General features: G+C 44.7%; 1 protein-coding gene across 1 annotated transcript; it reads left to right on the top strand.

Annotated features, from left to right (window-relative positions):
* The first annotated feature begins 505 nt into the window (after nt 1-505).
* On the top strand, nt 506-17,048 carry LOC100191506 (uncharacterized). Its single transcript, NM_001136938.1, has 16 exons — nt 506-806; nt 895-970; nt 1,659-1,790; nt 1,899-2,265; nt 2,336-2,431; nt 2,523-2,602; nt 2,687-2,762; nt 2,833-3,006; nt 14,724-14,828; nt 14,914-15,009; nt 15,097-15,189; nt 15,605-15,646; nt 15,733-15,774; nt 16,076-16,206; nt 16,297-16,423; nt 16,632-17,048. The coding sequence occupies exons 1-16, from the start codon at nt 716-718 to the stop codon at nt 16,782-16,784; spliced, it is 1,881 nt and encodes a 626-aa protein (NP_001130410.1). The 5' UTR covers nt 506-715; the 3' UTR covers nt 16,785-17,048.
* Nucleotides 17,049-17,424: the final 376 nt, after the last annotated feature.

Below are 17,424 nucleotides of genomic sequence, written 5' to 3'. Positions count from 1 at the left end.
TTCGCCATATTCACCACCTCTAGGCGACTTTCAGCAATTCCACCATTGGGACACGTGGTGACACTAGCTCGGCGGCCGGTGGCTGCGTCGGATGGGCCCAGACTCTGAGTCGGGCTAGACTGGCCATCACCACGTTGCTACGAATAGCCACACGGGTCCCACATTGACCCAACAGGAGTGAGTATCCTAATTTTGGGTATCGGCAGACCCCTTTATCTTCCTTCCACGTAATCCATACGATACTTAGATTCTCTCTACGGTCACATTCTGAGAAAAGCTCGTCAGAAAAAATAGACCCTAGAGAAGTTGCTTTTGGTAGGAGCCGAAACTATTTTTAGAGAATTCGAACCCGTGTCAAATAGCCCCTAAGTCAGCATCCGGAACATGCATTTAGCCGTATTCTTTGTCTTGACCGAACCATTGCCGGTTTTAAACCGACTGTCTAAAGTTTGGGCTTCCTTTAGTCCATATCAGCGCCAATTTTGTTCAAGCCCAAAAGGCCCAAACAGGTCTCGCTAGGGTTCTTCGGTCCTCCACCCACCTTTGCCCGCGAAATGTTTCCCGCCATTTCGTGTCCGCATTTCCCGCTACCCGCCTCGCTCTGCTCCCCAGATCCCTCGCCCCCTCTTCCCTCTCCGCTCCCCCACGTCATCTAGTCGCCGCCCCCGCTCACCGATTGTCCTCCGCTGTGGAGCGAGCAAGCAGCGGCGAAGCGATGGAGGAGGAGATCCGAAAGGAGTTCCAGAGTAACGGCTTCTCCATCGGAGGAGCCGGCCCCGAGGACGCCGCCCAGATCCTCTCCACGCGTAAGTACAAGCGTCCCCACCGGCTCTTTCCGTTCTAAGTTGGTGTTGATTTATGTTGATACTTGTGTGGTGTGTGATTTGCTTGCAGTGCTGACCTACTGCATCAACTACAAGATGAGCCCCGCGGATCTCGTCTCAAACTGGGAGGTCTACTACCTCAATAGGTCAGCTCATCCCTGATAAAAATGTTGCGAATAACATCATTGTAACATCTTTGGCAGCTGAGATTAGGTTATTCTTAGTGACTGTAGCTCATTTGAGTGCTCTACAGAATGGGCGTCTGCTCTCTGTCAAATTTGATGATAAACATCTTAACACCAATGGTAGCATCTTTTGCTGAAGAATTAACGATGCCATCTGTATGGCTGTGCTGATTATTATGGATAAGATGCCCTTGTCCAGATAAGTACATGAATAACCTTTATGACATAACGGTTCATAGAAACTTTTGTCATCTGAAATTTCAGATAAAAAGGAATTTTAGGAAGCACTGAGTAATTAATAGAGGCCTGAACCTTGTATGTCCATTGGGCTAGCTTTTAGCCTTTACTAAAGCAATATCAAGTTATGCTGTTGCCACTAAGATTCTGGATATTTTATGTAGTTGTCTTGGCTCAATGTTTATTTTTGGTTGGAGCATAAAAGAAAAACTCAAGCTTTGTTGCATGTCTTGATAAGTCATTAAATCCCATCAACATCTAGGTATGACTAAAATCTTGCAGCTCATGTTGAATATTATTCTGTGTGTATTGGGAGATGCCTCCCTGATGCTTATAATTCTAGGGCCCATATATTTCATTTTTGTTCTTTTACATGACTCATTAAGGAAACTGAAAGAACGAATTTATGCAGGCAATTGGATGGCTTAAAGCTCGAAAGCTCGTATCTTGATGGTTTTCTGTCACACCTTCAAAATGAAGTTAAAGACAGGATAATAAAAGAAGAAGCCAACCTTCACATTTACTCCAGTAACGATGTTGACATGTTAGTTCCACATATGAGATTCATTTACGTGCATGCTTGTTACAGAAGTACCTTTATTTGTTATTTCACTGTCAAGGAAAAAAAATAATGTAGAAGTAATTGTTGCAGGCTCTTAAGCAATTCACATGTAGATGAAGCAGCATTCCATGACACACCAGGCTATGAACAGGAAAAGGCACCTGAAGGATCATCTATCTCTGAGTTAACTCCTCTGGCAAGTGACAGACCATCATCCAGCAGAGTGGCCAAAACAAATGCTGATCGTATTACCCCTTTTGCAACACGAGTAAATAAATTTACCCAACAGTATGTTCTCAATGCTGATAACGCAGTTGGTGTGCCAAGTAAAAGTGCTGAAATCACAGAAGATGAAATAATTAGAAGAGTTCAACCTAGTCAAAGATGTTACTTACAAGTTCAGCGCTCACAGCCTGAACCAGGTTGCAGATTCATGTATGACAGAATGGAAGACAGAGTAAGGGCACTGCTAAATTGTTTTCTTAACTGTCATAAGCATCTGCTCTTTGACTGGATCTCTTTTCCAGTTTAATTACTTGGAAGATCGGATACGGAAATCGGCGAGCTTGTTTTCTGCATCTGGATTTTGTGGACAACCTGCAGATGCTACCCTTGCTTCAGAGGTAATTGCACTGTCTAATTTTGCTCTTTTAACTACTTACCTCATCATCGCCTGTTTCCTTGATAGGATGTCCAATTATTTGCCCTCTGCAGGAGAAAATGTTTGCAGTCGGTACAGTAGCCTGTGACGGGGAAGGTCATTTGAATGAAAAGTCTATCTTGCTACAGGGCAGGTGAGTGCTTCTTGGACTCATTCATGTGATGATCTTTGCTTAGTCACTATTTTTTGGTCTAACTACAGAAACATCTTTTTCTAGTGTTGAACACTCCAGGGGGCAGTGTGTGCGCCTTGACTTGAAGGATCTTGATCACTTCTCTTTGTTTCCTGGGCAGGTAAGGGCAGCCAGTTCTAATGCCATATACACCTTCTACTGAGTCAAATTAACACAATTTTAAACAACAGGTGGTGGGTATTGAAGGCCACAATCCCAGTGGACACTGTTTTGTTGCATCAAAATTATTTGATTCCATACCGGTCTCTGTGGATGCTCAACTTCCCAGTGCTAAGAAACAAGCTATTGATAATGAAAGCAACCAAAATTCTGACGCTGGCACTCTGTCAAGAGCATTGTCATCGGTTAGTTCCTCTCTTTTTTATTCGAAATAATGATGCATCAAACATATCTGCTTAACTAGCAATTACCATATTTCGTTCAAGCTTAAACTGATATCAGTTCAGTGTTCTTCTATTTTAATTATGAATCAAATGTATGTGTTGGACACTAAAATGAGCGGACGGTCCGGCCCATGGGCCCTGACGGTCCGCGTGTCCCGAGATTAGATTAACTCGGATGTTTATCCTTATCTCGTGCGTGGTTATCCATCTAATTACGTGGAGTTTGTTGGCTATCTCTTAGGAAAAGGTCCAGACCTCCTCCCCTATAAATATAAAGGGGTACGGTCGATTGAGAACCCCCGAACACATTCCAATCGAACCAATTACCTTCTTTACTTTTCCTGCCCTAGGAGTAGATGTAGCATAGTTCTAGTTGTAGTCTTCCACATATCCACCTCCATCCCTATTCGACTCTACATCGTCGAGATCCGTCTTGGGTGGCCTGCCGATCCCAAGACAACCCTAGGATCTCACCCCTCCCGGGGGCAAGATCTAGTTATCCATCCAAGACCTCTTCCTCGAATTGATCTCTTAATTCCTAGGCGACTCCACGTCGTCTGGGGACGCCCCGGGTGACCTATCGACCCAGAGCACCTTAAGATCTTTTCCCCCTCAGGGGACGAGATCTAGATTCCATCAAGGAGGAGGAAGACGACCCTGTTGCCAGGCCGCGGACCGTCCGGCCCTAGAGCGCGGACTGTCCGGCCGTCAGGCAGGGAACCCTAGCCTCGCGCCAGGTCGCGGACCGTCTGGCTGTCACACCCGGGTTTTAGGGATCCAAAGCCCGGGCGCGAACATAAACACCAGGTGTGCTGGGACCAAGTCTCACACATATGATGCATAGTGGCACAGGATCGAATGTCACATCTTTACTATATAACAGGAGTTCTATACAAAATAATTAAATAATTACATCATATGAGGAAACGATCCAGCAACCCAAAGTTGACTGGGAGACGACGGCCTAGATCTCTCTCACGAACTCATCGCAGCATCCTCCATGCGCCTCATCCTGTGGTACCTGTTCTTGACCTGTGGGGGGGGGGGTGTGAGACAGCAAGAGTGAGCTCACATACGTTCATCGCTCAACAAGTTGTGGGGAATAATGTGCATGAACTCGCCAAAGGTGGGAGCTCACGTGAAGTGTAAGGCTTACCAAAGAGGATGGTTAGAGCTGAGCATTGCTTTTAAAGTTGGTCAAAATTTTATTAGCAATTACTAAGTATAAGTAAATACCAACCCAATTAAGTAGTAGAACAAAAGTAACAACCTCACCTGCGATGCAATGCATATGACAAATTGAGTTTAAGTTCCATAATTTAATCATGTGAGTGTCCGAGCCGCTCATGACCGTGAGCACGGCTAGTATACCAGTTTTACACTCTGCAGAGGTTGCGCATCTTTACCCACAAGTCGTGTTACCCATTTGCCACGGAGTTGATCAGACTCCATACACCTCTACCAAGGAAGCGAGGCAGGGTACCACTACGAGGCCTTTACAAAGTTCCACTAGCTTCAGACTACCCGCTACAGTTTATAGGAAGCTCCAATGCAGGAATCCCTTGCAGGACCGCCATCGCAGCAAAATCCTCCCGAGGGCCTCCCTACACTGACCACTCCCCTACTGCCCTTGCCCCTTTCGGGTAAGGTAGCCGTCCACTAGCTTTCCTAGTTAATCAGCCAAGGGCGTCCCATTAAACCCTTGTGGTAGCACTGTTTTCCCGGGTGGTTCTCCATGTTCCAATTAACATAATGATCTTATCATGAACGATAAATAACAACGGATAACAAAAGTATAATCATGAGTAATATATCTTCATACCCAAAACCACATAAAGCACTAGCAAGTACTACCCAAAAAGTTCAGTGGTAACAAGGTATAAAGATAATCAAACTAGGGTATCCTATTAGGACCCATCAAAATTAACCTATGCAGATCATTATGATTAATTAGAACATGAGTGGGTAAAAAGAAGTGATCAAGGGCACAACTTGCCTGGCACTTGAGATTCCAGGTACCAACTTGCCTTTCAGATGACATGAGTCCTCGCGCTAGTCGTAGCAATACAAACAAACATGGTATAGATAAAATTAACATCACACCACACATAAGAATATACTACATAATAGTGATCTACGTGCTTGTACGAGACTAACGCAACTTGAACGGATCAAATCGGAGTTAAAACGGGGAAGATACGAATTTCCTAAGGTTTTATGTATTTTATATGGATTTAATTAGGAAATAAATTTTAAGGTGGCTTTCGCGTCAAATTAGTGGCACTATTAGATAAACAATAATATTATAAAATTATAGGAACTGGAAGGACTCAATTTGGAATTAGTATGAATTTTCTATGGATTAAACAAATTCTAGCCATTATTTTTATATTAAAAATCCATTTTCTATTTATTTCCCTGGATTTTCTATTTTCTGGACTGGGCCTCCATTTCTAGAGAAAACAGGGGCCCCGGTGCAAGTGTTTCCAAGACACAGTCTACAGTCCCTATGGGACGGCGGGTTGATTCTTAAACACCATGAGGGGTTTTCTGCAAAGTGGATACGCGAAGGGGTATGGTCGGTTCCTGGCCGTCAGATTTCGCGCGAGTGGTAGGGATTAGATCCGCGCGGATCCAACCCAGAGCGCCGCAGAACCATCCGATTGGGGACCAACGGCGGGGATTTTAAAATGTTAGGATCATTACGCGTCCGTCCGTTTATGATCTAACGGCAAGGATCTGATTCAGCAAAGGGTTACGCATTGAACTGATCTACACCATCCCTTTTGCATCCTACGGCCGTCGTGTTTCTTCCACCCCCGCACAGCACGGCGATGAACAGAAGACATCGCGGCGCGCTCACACCCACGGCAAAGACCCCACCGGCGACGCGACGCGCCATTACCGCCTGACGTGAGTACGCCCAGCGATCACTACTTCCCTAGCACCGGCACAAGTATTCGCGGAGCTTACACTTATTACTAGAGCGACGCACTTACCGCCGCGAAGGTGAGGACAGGCTGGCGCGCATGGACCGAGGGTCCGCCACGTGATGGGGGTGCCGAGGATCCTTGATGTCGAGGTACCCAGGTGTTCCCGCCGCCGCACCCGTAGCTCTCGAACTGAGTGCGTTTATGGTGGATATGGCGATTCTGGCGCACGTTCTCTCCACCCGCGCCGACTACGGCGATGATGAGGACGCTACTGCTGTGTTCGGGGAAACGAGGGGAGGAATCGTTGTGCGCGGAGGAAGGAGCGGCAGTCCTCCCTTTTCTAGCCACGAAGAACGGAGTTTCAGGGCCCGGGTAGCCAGCAGGGATTGCGGGGAGTTGGGTGCAACGAACCCCATGGAGTCCGCGGCGCCAACAGCCATCCAGGCGAGAGGGAGTTTCTAGCATCGCGGTCCCGCGATCCAGCGAAGGCGTCGGGGATCACCCACTGACCTGTGGGGCCAAGGGGTCGGCACTAGGTCATCAGGCGGCGGGGCTTCCTTCCTGGGCTGGCGCGATGGGGCGGATTGGGCCGAATGTGAGGGAGACGGCCCAAGTGCCAATTTAATTTTTTTATTTTCTTTTGCTTTCTTCTCTCTTTCTCTAAAATTCAAATTTGAATTTACCCTGTTGTGGACTTGTACTCATTTTTGAATGTATACTTTAGTCAGGCCATTATGGGTTTAATTTACTTATCTATAAATTTACTTTATATTTTATAGTATTTCTTTCTCCTTTCTCTCCTCTTCTTTCTTTCTCTTTTTTTTTATTTCCCACTACTAGATATTCAAAATAGACATTAAATCCCCAAATTGGGACATTAATTTATTTCCATTAATGTTATCACTATTTTTATTAAATGCACAAACAAAACTCCCATATGATGCATGGCTTTTCTTTTTGTGTTTTAGTAAAGAATTATTCCCTTTACTTATGTTTAGTCACATGTCTTAAGAAGTAGTTGGCAAATAACATAAGGAGATCAACTCTTTTATAAGTTTTATAATTTGGGTATTTACAAATCCTACCCCCCTTAAAAATAATCTCGTCCTCGAGATTTGTAAGAAAAGGGATATAATAGGTTTGGTCTAGAATTTTAGTTTCTCATTTGGTTTTGGGAATCAAAGTTTTGTTCAAGTTTTTTTTTTAACAGTTAGTAGATGATATGAATATTGTATGTTTAGATATTCATTAGGTCAGGTACGATTATGGCAAGTAGAGGTTGTGGCAAGGGCATAATAAGGAAAGATTTCATCCTAAACTATGGATCTTGATTCCGCTGGCGATTCAACTTGATCTTTGAAGTCTTGAGTTGATGCTTATCCTCCTTTGACATGGTTGGTCTTCTTTGGCCTTTATTTCTTGGAGTTGTCATCCGAGTTAAGGACATATGGTTAGGACATATGTGAGTAGGATGGATTGTATGGTGTAGGTAGGTTAGAATCTCTTGCTAGGTTAAAATTGTGGGGTTATGCAACTATTTGATGGTTAAGGTAGTTGCATATGGCCAAGTCGATCTGTCATTCTTAATTTAGTGCAGGGTGAACTAAGTTAAGACCCGCTCTATAGGAGTAGAGTCTAATCTATTTCATCAGTATTATCTAACATGTTTGATAAGTCACTTTAGATTAGATCAGATCTAGGTTAGATTGGTGTGACTAGTTTGACTAGATAAGATCTTAGTTATTTTAGGCTAGATCATGGTTGTTACACTAGCGTGGGATAAATATGCTTATTGGGGTAAGATGAATCCATAAGGATAAGGTAGAATCTTTTGAGGTCAGATAGATCTATTAGGATAAGATAAATCTTTTTAAGATAAGATAAGAATCTATTTTTTTAGGATAAGATGGATCTATGAGTGTAGGATAGACTTTTTCAAGATAGATGGATTTTGCTAGGCTAGATTCTTTGATGAGGGATAACCTAGATCATTTAGATATTTTTATAACCGTTTTTTTTTCTATATGTATATGCAGATGTGATTGTGGACATTACTCCACAACTAATCACACTCAATCAAAGATCCAAATCAAACAAGTATCATAAGAACAAACATTCAAGCATACAAATACCTATAAAAATAGTTTTGTTTTTTTGTTCCTAAGAGTAGGTCTCCTATTCCTAAAGTCACTTTAGGCACAGGATTTCAAAGTGTGAAATCCACATTTGTCTTTGGAAAGAAAGAGGTAAGAATAATCAGAGTAAAGCGGAATTAGATGAGAAAAGATTAAGATAAGTTTAGAAAAGAATCAGAGTAGCAGAGGTAAGTAGATAATGGTTGTCCAATTCTATCTAGGTTTCGTCCTACAGTCAACATTCCTCTGATACCACTTCTGTCACACCCGGGTTTTAGGGATCCAAAGCCCGGGCGCGAACATAAACACCAGGTGTGCTGGGACCAAGTCTCACACATATGATGCATAGTGGCACAGGATCGAATGTCACATCTTTACTATATAACAGGAGTTCTATACAAAATAATTAAATAATTACATCATATGAGGAAACGATCCAGCAACCCAAAGTTGACTGGGAGACGACGGCCTAGATCTCTCTCACGAACTCATCGCAGCATCCTCCATGCGCCTCATCCTGTGGTACCTGTTCTTGACCTGTGGGGGGGGTGTGAGACAGCAAGAGTGAGCTCACATACGTTCATCGCTCAACAAGTTGTGGGGAATAATGTGCATGAACTCGCCAAAGGTGGGAGCTCACGTGAAGTGTAAGGCTTACCAAAGAGGATGGTTAGAGCTGAGCATTGCTTTTAAAGTTGGTCAAAATTTTATTAGCAATTACTAAGTATAAGTAAATACCAACCCAATTAAGTAGTAGAACAAAAGTAACAACCTCACCTGCGATGCAATGCATATGACAAATTGAGTTTAAGTTCCATAATTTAATCATGTGAGTGTCCGAGCCGCTCATGACCGTGAGCACGGCTAGTATACCAGTTTTACACTCTGCAGAGGTTGCGCATCTTTACCCACAAGTCGTGTTACCCATTTGCCACGGAGTTGATCAGACTCCATACACCTCTACCAAGGAAGCGAGGCAGGGTACCACTACGAGGCCTTTACAAAGTTCCACTAGCTTCAGACTACCCGCTACAGTTTATAGGAAGCTCCAATGCAGGAATCCCTTGCAGGACCGCCATCGCAGCAAAATCCTCCCGAGGGCCTCCCTACACTGACCACTCCCCTACTGCCCTTGCCCCTTTCGGGTAAGGTAGCCGTCCACTAGCTTTCCTAGTTAATCAGCCAAGGGCGTCCCATTAAACCCTTGTGGTAGCACTGTTTTCCCGGGTGGTTCTCCATGTTCCAATTAACATAATGATCTTATCATGAACGATAAATAACAACGGATAACAAAAGTATAATCATGAGTAATATATCTTCATACCCAAAACCACATAAAGCACTAGCAAGTACTACCCAAAAAGTTCAGTGGTAACAAGGTATAAAGATAATCAAACTAGGGTATCCTATTAGGACCCATCAAAATTAACCTATGCAGATCATTATGATTAATTAGAACATGAGTGGGTAAAAAGAAGTGATCAAGGGCACAACTTGCCTGGCACTTGAGATTCCAGGTACCAACTTGCCTTTCAGATGACATGAGTCCTCGCGCTAGTCGTAGCAATACAAACAAACATGGTATAGATAAAATTAACATCACACCACACATAAGAATATACTACATAATAGTGATCTACGTGCTTGTACGAGACTAACGCAACTTGAACGGATCAAATCGGAGTTAAAACGGGGAAGATACGAATTTCCTAAGGTTTTATGTATTTTATATGGATTTAATTAGGAAATAAATTTTAAGGTGGCTTTCGCGTCAAATTAGTGGCACTATTAGATAAACAATAATATTATAAAATTATAGGAACTGGAAGGACTCAATTTGGAATTAGTATGAATTTTCTATGGATTAAACAAATTCTAGCCATTATTTTTATATTAAAAATCCATTTTCTATTTATTTCCCTGGATTTTCTATTTTCTGGACTGGGCCTCCATTTCTAGAGAAAACAGGGGCCCCGGTGCAAGTGTTTCCAAGACACAGTCTACAGTCCCTATGGGACGGCGGGTTGATTCTTAAACACCATGAGGGGTTTTCTGCAAAGTGGATACGCGAAGGGGTATGGTCGGTTCCTGGCCGTCAGATTTCGCGCGAGTGGTAGGGATTAGATCCGCGCGGATCCAACCCAGAGCGCCGCAGAACCATCCGATTGGGGACCAACGGCGGGGATTTTAAAATGTTAGGATCATTACGCGTCCGTCCGTTTATGATCTAACGGCAAGGATCTGATTCAGCAAAGGGTTACGCATTGAACTGATCTACACCATCCCTTTTGCATCCTACGGCCGTCGTGTTTCTTCCACCCCCGCACAGCACGGCGATGAACAGAAGACATCGCGGCGCGCTCACACCCACGGCAAAGACCCCACCGGCGACGCGACGCGCCATTACCGCCTGACGTGAGTACGCCCAGCGATCACTACTTCCCTAGCACCGGCACAAGTATTCGCGGAGCTTACACTTATTACTAGAGCGACGCACTTACCGCCGCGAAGGTGAGGACAGGCTGGCGCGCATGGACCGAGGGTCCGCCACGTGATGGGGGTGCCGAGGATCCTTGATGTCGAGGTACCCAGGTGTTCCCGCCGCCGCACCCGTAGCTCTCGAACTGAGTGCGTTTATGGTGGATATGGCGATTCTGGCGCACGTTCTCTCCACCCGCGCCGACTACGGCGATGATGAGGACGCTACTGCTGTGTTCGGGGAAACGAGGGGAGGAATCGTTGTGCGCGGAGGAAGGAGCGGCAGTCCTCCCTTTTCTAGCCACGAAGAACGGAGTTTCAGGGCCCGGGTAGCCAGCAGGGATTGCGGGGAGTTGGGTGCAACGAACCCCATGGAGTCCGCGGCGCCAACAGCCATCCAGGCGAGAGGGAGTTTCTAGCATCGCGGTCCCGCGATCCAGCGAAGGCGTCGGGGATCACCCACTGACCTGTGGGGCCAAGGGGTCGGCACTAGGTCATCAGGCGGCGGGGCTTCCTTCTTGGGCTGGCGCGATGGGGCGGATTGGGCCGAATGTGAGGGAGACGGCCCAAGTGCCAATTTAATTTTTTTTATTTTCTTTTGCTTTCTTCTCTCTTTCTCTAAAATTCAAATTTGAATTTACCCTGTTGTGGACTTGTACTCATTTTTGAATGTATACTTTAGTCAGGCCATTATGGGTTTAATTTACTTATCTATAAATTTACTTTATATTTTATAGTATTTCTTTCTCCTTTCTCTCCTCTTCTTTCTTTCTCTTTTTTTTTATTTCCCACTACTAGATATTCAAAATAGACATTAAATCCCCAAATTGGGACATTAATTTATTTCCATTAATGTTATCACTATTTTTATTAAATGCACAAACAAAACTCCCATATGATGCATGGCTTTTCTTTTTGTGTTTTAGTAAAGAATTATTCCCTTTACTTATGTTTAGTCACATGTCTTAAGAAGTAGTTGGCAAATAACATAAGGAGATCAACTCTTTTATAAGTTTTATAATTTGGGTATTTACACTGGCCCTGTGCCGCGGACCGTCCGCGCCTGACCAGAGAGCACCGCCGTCGGTTCGTATTGAGTGATTGACGCCCCAAAAAGGCACCAACATACTTTTTGGCGACTCCGCTGGGGACGAGGTTGAAGATCTACAAAATTAGGCTTATATGGCCGATTCTAAAGATCTCAACAGGGCTTCTCCAAACAGCAGCACAAGGCTAACTAATTTATCGGCCGCTGAGCATAAAAGATTAAAAGATGACATGAAGAAAATAGACGAGGAGGTCCAACGACAAAAAGATCAGGTGCTCAAGGTGGCGGATAAATGGTTCCTCTCGCACTTCAGGGTGGATTGCCACCAGAAGACCGTCCAAGAAAGGGAAATAGACGCCGATTACATGTCATCCGTGCTGCAACAGCTCCCCACAATAGGTGATGCCAGGTCAGTCGATGATATTCCATCTATTAAAATTTCTTTTGATAATCGGATTAAAAGTATCACAGAGGATATAGAAAGGATGGTGCATGCATTAGGAAAAACTCACATGCCTAGTTTTTTATCACATAAATTAGGCGCCAAAACAATTGCGCCAAACACATCGGCAACAAATGGGTTTCCCCAGCCATACTCTGGTATGCCGATGGACTCATATCCAGGATGACCGTCACCACTATCTTCGCTAAATGGTGAGTCAACTCTGAGCGCGGCCGGACCGTCCGCACACAATAGCGGACCGTCCGGCCCTTCGTCAGACCGTTCGGCACCCTACGCCGGACAGTCCGGAGTTACACAGAGCCCACCACAAGGGTCACAGGTGTTACCTGACGTGACCGGACAGTTCGAGGATAGTACCGGACCGTCCGATCCATCCACAGATCGTCCGACTGCGCAGGTCGGACCGTCCGGAGCATCAGAAGTCACCTGTGATCCGCATAGTGCGGAAGGCCGGCATAAATATAACCGACCACCCAAGCCCCAAGAACCAAAAAAGTCACACGTCCCTGAGCTTGTTTGGCCCACTAAGGCCAAACCTTCTGTTCGCTCTCACCCGCACTCGACACAAAAGGAAAAGGTTAAGTTCACATTTAATATTACTAAATGTGATAAAATATTTGATGAGTTGCTTAAACATGGTAATATTAAATTGTCACATGTAATTCCTCCGGTTGAACAATTAAAAGGGCGTGTTTATTGCAAATGGCATGGCTCCTTTCTCCATAACACCAATGATTGTGCCGTCTTCCGTCGGCAAATACAATCGGCTATAAACGAAGGCCGGTTGAGGTTTCAAAAAGAGGTGAAAATTGACAGGCCACCTGTTCCTGTCACCACATTAGAGCCAACGAGCAAAAAGGCCATAATTCGGCCTTGTGTGGCCGATAAAAGTAAAAATAAAAATATCGTCATTGGTGATCCTCGCACACCAAATATGTCACGCAGAATGGTTACTCTGAAGGCTCCGGACAAAAGAAAGACCGGAGGCACCGGGGGGCAAGCACGATCGGACACCCGATCACGGTCACCTGTCCTGCGTACGCCGGACGATCCGGGTACTAAGGTCGAACAGTCCGAGACAGGCGCGGACAGTCCGACTATGATGGCCGGACGGTCCGCAGATGATCAGAAGCAGCAACCTCAGACCATCGGACCACAACGTTCCAATACAAGTGTTAGGAAACAAAACACTACTAAGACGTCTGGACGACTCAGTAGAGTCGGCCCTACTTTTGGTCAGTTGCTTGCCAAATATATGAAGAAGGCCGTTCCACACAACCGGCCAGTAAAACAAACGAAGTCAAAAGGGCGACCTGTGCGAAAGCAAAAGCCTACTAAACGGACCCAAAGGGTAGCACAACCAAGATCGCCTTGTCATCCTCCTCCAGGGATAGCATGGTGCGTCCCGTTCTATCCATCGCCGATGTGTTGTCCTGCTCATGTGTGGGGTGGTACGGCGATGAATTCGTATTACTGGCCTAATCCGTTTGCTTATTTGGGCTGGGGGGCACCACAAGTTTTTGCCTATTGACAGATTGATCAGGTAGACATGGCCGAAGAGGATGCGATCCGAAACGACATCTGTGCATTAAAGTCCCATCAAGTATTTATATTATCTGATCGCAAGAGCCGATGACTTGCATCGAGCTGAGTCCTTACTTCGGGAACAAAACCTCATGAGGTCAATTGTTTCCGAAGTTTTCGCTGATGATTTTGGTTCGCCAAGCTCCACCAAAAGGCAGGGGGCATATGTTGGACACCAAAATGAGCGGACGGTCCGGCCCATGGGCCCGGACGGTCCGCGTGTACCGAGATTAGATTAACTCGGATGTTTATCCTTATCTCGTGCGTGGTTATCCATCTAATCACGTGGAGTTTGTTGGCTATCTCTTAGGAAAAGGTCCAGACCTCCTCCCCTATAAATATAAAGGGGTACGACCGATTGAGAACCCCCGAACACATTCCAATCGAACCAATTACCTTATTTACTTTTCCTGCCCTAGGAGTAGATGTAGCATAGTTCTAGTTGTAGTCTTCCACATATCCACCTCCATCCCTATTCGACTCTACGTCGTCTAGATCCGTCTTGGGTGGCCTGCCGATCCCAAGACAACCCTAGGATCTCACCCCTCCCGGGGGGCAAGATCTAGTTATCCATCCAAGACCTCTTCCTCGAATTGATCTCTTAATTCCTAGGCGACTCCACGTCGTCTGGGGACGCCCCGGGTGACCTATCGACCCAGAGCACCTTAAGATCTTTTCCCCCTCAGGGGACGAGATCTAGATTCCATCAAGGAGGAGGAAGACGACCCTGTCGCCAGGTCGCGGACCGTCCGACCCTAGAGCGCGGACTGTCCGGCTGTCAGGCAGGGAACCCTAGCCTCGCGCCAGGTCGCGGACCGTCTGGCCTTGTGCCGCGGACCGTCCGCGCCTGACCAGAGAGCACCGCCGTCGGTTCGTATTGAGTGATTGACGCCCCAAAAAGGCACCAACAGTATGTTTATACTTCGTTTATTGCATGGGCATGCTCAGTCAAAGGAGACTAGGACAATCATTAATTTAAGTAATTACCATTTTATCATGTTTATTTTTCTTGTTTGAATATCTCATGTCTTTTACAGATCATCGCAGCAGGTCCCTATACAACAACCGATAATATGTTGTTTGAGCCACTTCAAGAACTTCTTTCATATGCTTGTCGAAAGCCGCCTCAGCTTCTCATATTGGTGAGTACTCTCAATCCTGTACATGGGACAACACGTTGATGTTTGAAATGTTCTGCTACTGTACACATCGATTGTTTTTTGGTAGATGGGACCCTTCATTGACTCTGATCATCCTGACATAAAAAAGGGAACTATTGACCAGAGCTTTCATGACATTTTTCATTTTGAAGTTCTGAGAAAGGTAGGCAAATGCTGATCTCTGAAGATGTAATGCTGGCACATTGCCAAATGCAATAGTTATTCGTGTGTGTTATTTTTTTTTGTTCAGATTCAAGACTTTACCCAGTATCTGGGGAACACCGTTCGTGTAATTCTCATTCCATCTGTGCGAGATGCTCACCATGACTTTGTTTTCCCTCAGGTTTGTAATTTTTCTTATTGAAATTTAGATCTGATTCAATAATTATGAGCATGTTTCTGTATCATTACATATCAATTAATGTCCACGAAGTTAGATGTAAATTTTACTGACATAGTGCAACAAGTTTACCTCAACCTACTAGGTGAGAGCTGTCTCATTGAGTCACCAGATCGTTGGTACGAAGCAGCCTCTCCGCATTTGCGGAGAGAAGGCTTGTCTCGGTTTATCCTTTTCCTACACACACACACTCGTGGGAGCCCTCGACACTGGGTCTGGTCTTTTCTGTAACTAGGTTTTATAGTCTGGTACTCTGGTAGTATGTGCAGATGCATTGTGTTGTTTTTATTTAAGCCTTTTTTTAATGTTATCAGAACAAACATCTCTAATGATATATCTGTACTGTTGCTACATGCAGCCTGCATTTGATTTGAATTTGCTAGAAGATACCACCCATCAGGTATATGTGTTATTCTGTAAGATCGCTCTTGAGGTATTTAGTAATGATAAACCTTTGTTTTTAAAAGGTTTACATGCATTATGCAGATTACTTCTCTGGCAAATCCATGTCTCTTCGGTTCCAACGAGGTACACTATGTTAATAGATATAATGGTTGGAACATGTAAAACATATATGGTTTTCCTTGTCTATTATCTAGTAAGTACGCCTTTATTTTGGTTAAGTTTTTTTTGTTATTGCCCTGCAAATTATTTTTTTTGAGACATGGTCATTGAACTCAAAAAGAATATTTTGGAAAAATTCGCTAGATGCCATTGGATTTTATATTCATCCCTTGTGTGCTATTAAATGACATTTATGGGATATTTTTTTTCCAGATAAGTGCAGTATTACCCAATAATGTTTGCTTTCCTCTCTTTTTTTTTCCAGATAAATTTTGGCTGTTGTACAGTGGACATTCTGAAACAGCTCAGTGGCCAAGAAATTTCTCGCAAGCCACCTGGCGGAAAGCCTGGAGACAGGATTGGTAGACTTGCCTCACACATACTAAAGCAGCAAAGGTGATTCCATCTGGCTTTGTCACGTTGTACCACCGGGGACAGATCGTGCGCAGTTGTTAAGTTCTGATGTAGCGCTCGCTCTTCCTACAGTTACTACCCTCTATATCCTCCTGCCCCCGGTGTGCCGTTAGACTTGTCACTCGCTAAGGAAGCGCTGGAGATCCCATCAGCGCCAGATGTTCTCCTCCTTCCTTCTGATCTCGCACCATTTGTGAAGGTAAACAACAAATTTGCAGCGCAGTACAGGGCAGCGCATCTCTTGTAGAATTCTAATTGATATCAGTCAATATATATCGTTCGAATCCTGCCCACCCGTGAGCTCGTTGTTCAGAAGCCAAGTGCATCCACATGTCTGTCGTTTATAATAAAGTCACTTCCTTTACTTCTGAATGGGGTGATGCTAAACAGGTACTATGTTTGCGCAGGTGCTCTCCCTTGGAGAAGGTAGCGACGACGACAGACGGTTTATCTGTGTGAACCCTGGGAGGTTGGCGAAGGGTATTGGCGGGGGCACATTTGTGGAGCTTTACTACAACGAGGGCATCGACAAGACCAATGCCTCCATCATCCGCATATAGGATCGCTGAAACTAGGGTGCGCCGCAGAAAATCACGTACGTAGTTTTTGAGCTCGGAAAATCCATCTCAGCGTTTGTTATCCCAGGAAGTGTTGCTTAACATGTGGCATCTCCGCTGCAACCGAGTACCTGGACTGAAATGTTCATGTTATCGTCAACTAACAACTGACCTGGTTTACTTCAGGCCCTACTGTATAATTACAGGAATTGGTTGGTCCATCTTTGCTGTTTTCCACAGCATTCTTATGGTAAAATTATTACTGGGAGTTTGTTGTCCAGATTAAGCTGTAATGCGCCATACAACTTCCCCGAATACTGGAATATGAAGTGATTGATGAACCTAAACTTTGGGAGACAAAAATGTGATGAACAAAGGCAGCCTGTCACCCACCGTAGTACGATGCCATGCACGTATATTTTATACATCAGTATATATGTTGAAAAATAACATACACCTCACAGAAGTTGGACAGCTTATATTCCTATAATATTACTTCCCAGTAGCGGAGGGCAAAGAAAAAAAAAGAGGTAGGATGAAAGCTAAAAATACTTGGTCAATGCTAAAAATGGTTGATTTACCAGAAGCACAAGAATATCGACCTACCGGCCTACGTACGCGGGTAGCTCGATCGATCGGTGGC

This window comes from Zea mays, chromosome 10, assembly GCF_902167145.1.
Source record: "Zea mays cultivar B73 chromosome 10, Zm-B73-REFERENCE-NAM-5.0, whole genome shotgun sequence".
Taxonomy (NCBI): domain Eukaryota; kingdom Viridiplantae; phylum Streptophyta; class Magnoliopsida; order Poales; family Poaceae; genus Zea; species Zea mays.
This window is presented reverse-complemented; position numbering and strand designations above follow the sequence as displayed.

Coding starts and splice junctions, on each gene's coding strand:
- LOC100191506 (NM_001136938.1), top strand. CDS start 716: ATGGAGGAGGAGATCCGAAAGGAGTTCCAGAGTAACGGCTTCTCCATC. Junction 807..894: donor CGCCCAGATCCTCTCCACGC/GTAAGTACAAGC, acceptor ATTTGCTTGCAG/TGCTGACCTACTGCATCAAC. Junction 3,007..14,723: donor TGTCAAGAGCATTGTCATCG/GTTAGTTCCTCT, acceptor TGTCTTTTACAG/ATCATCGCAGCAGGTCCCTA.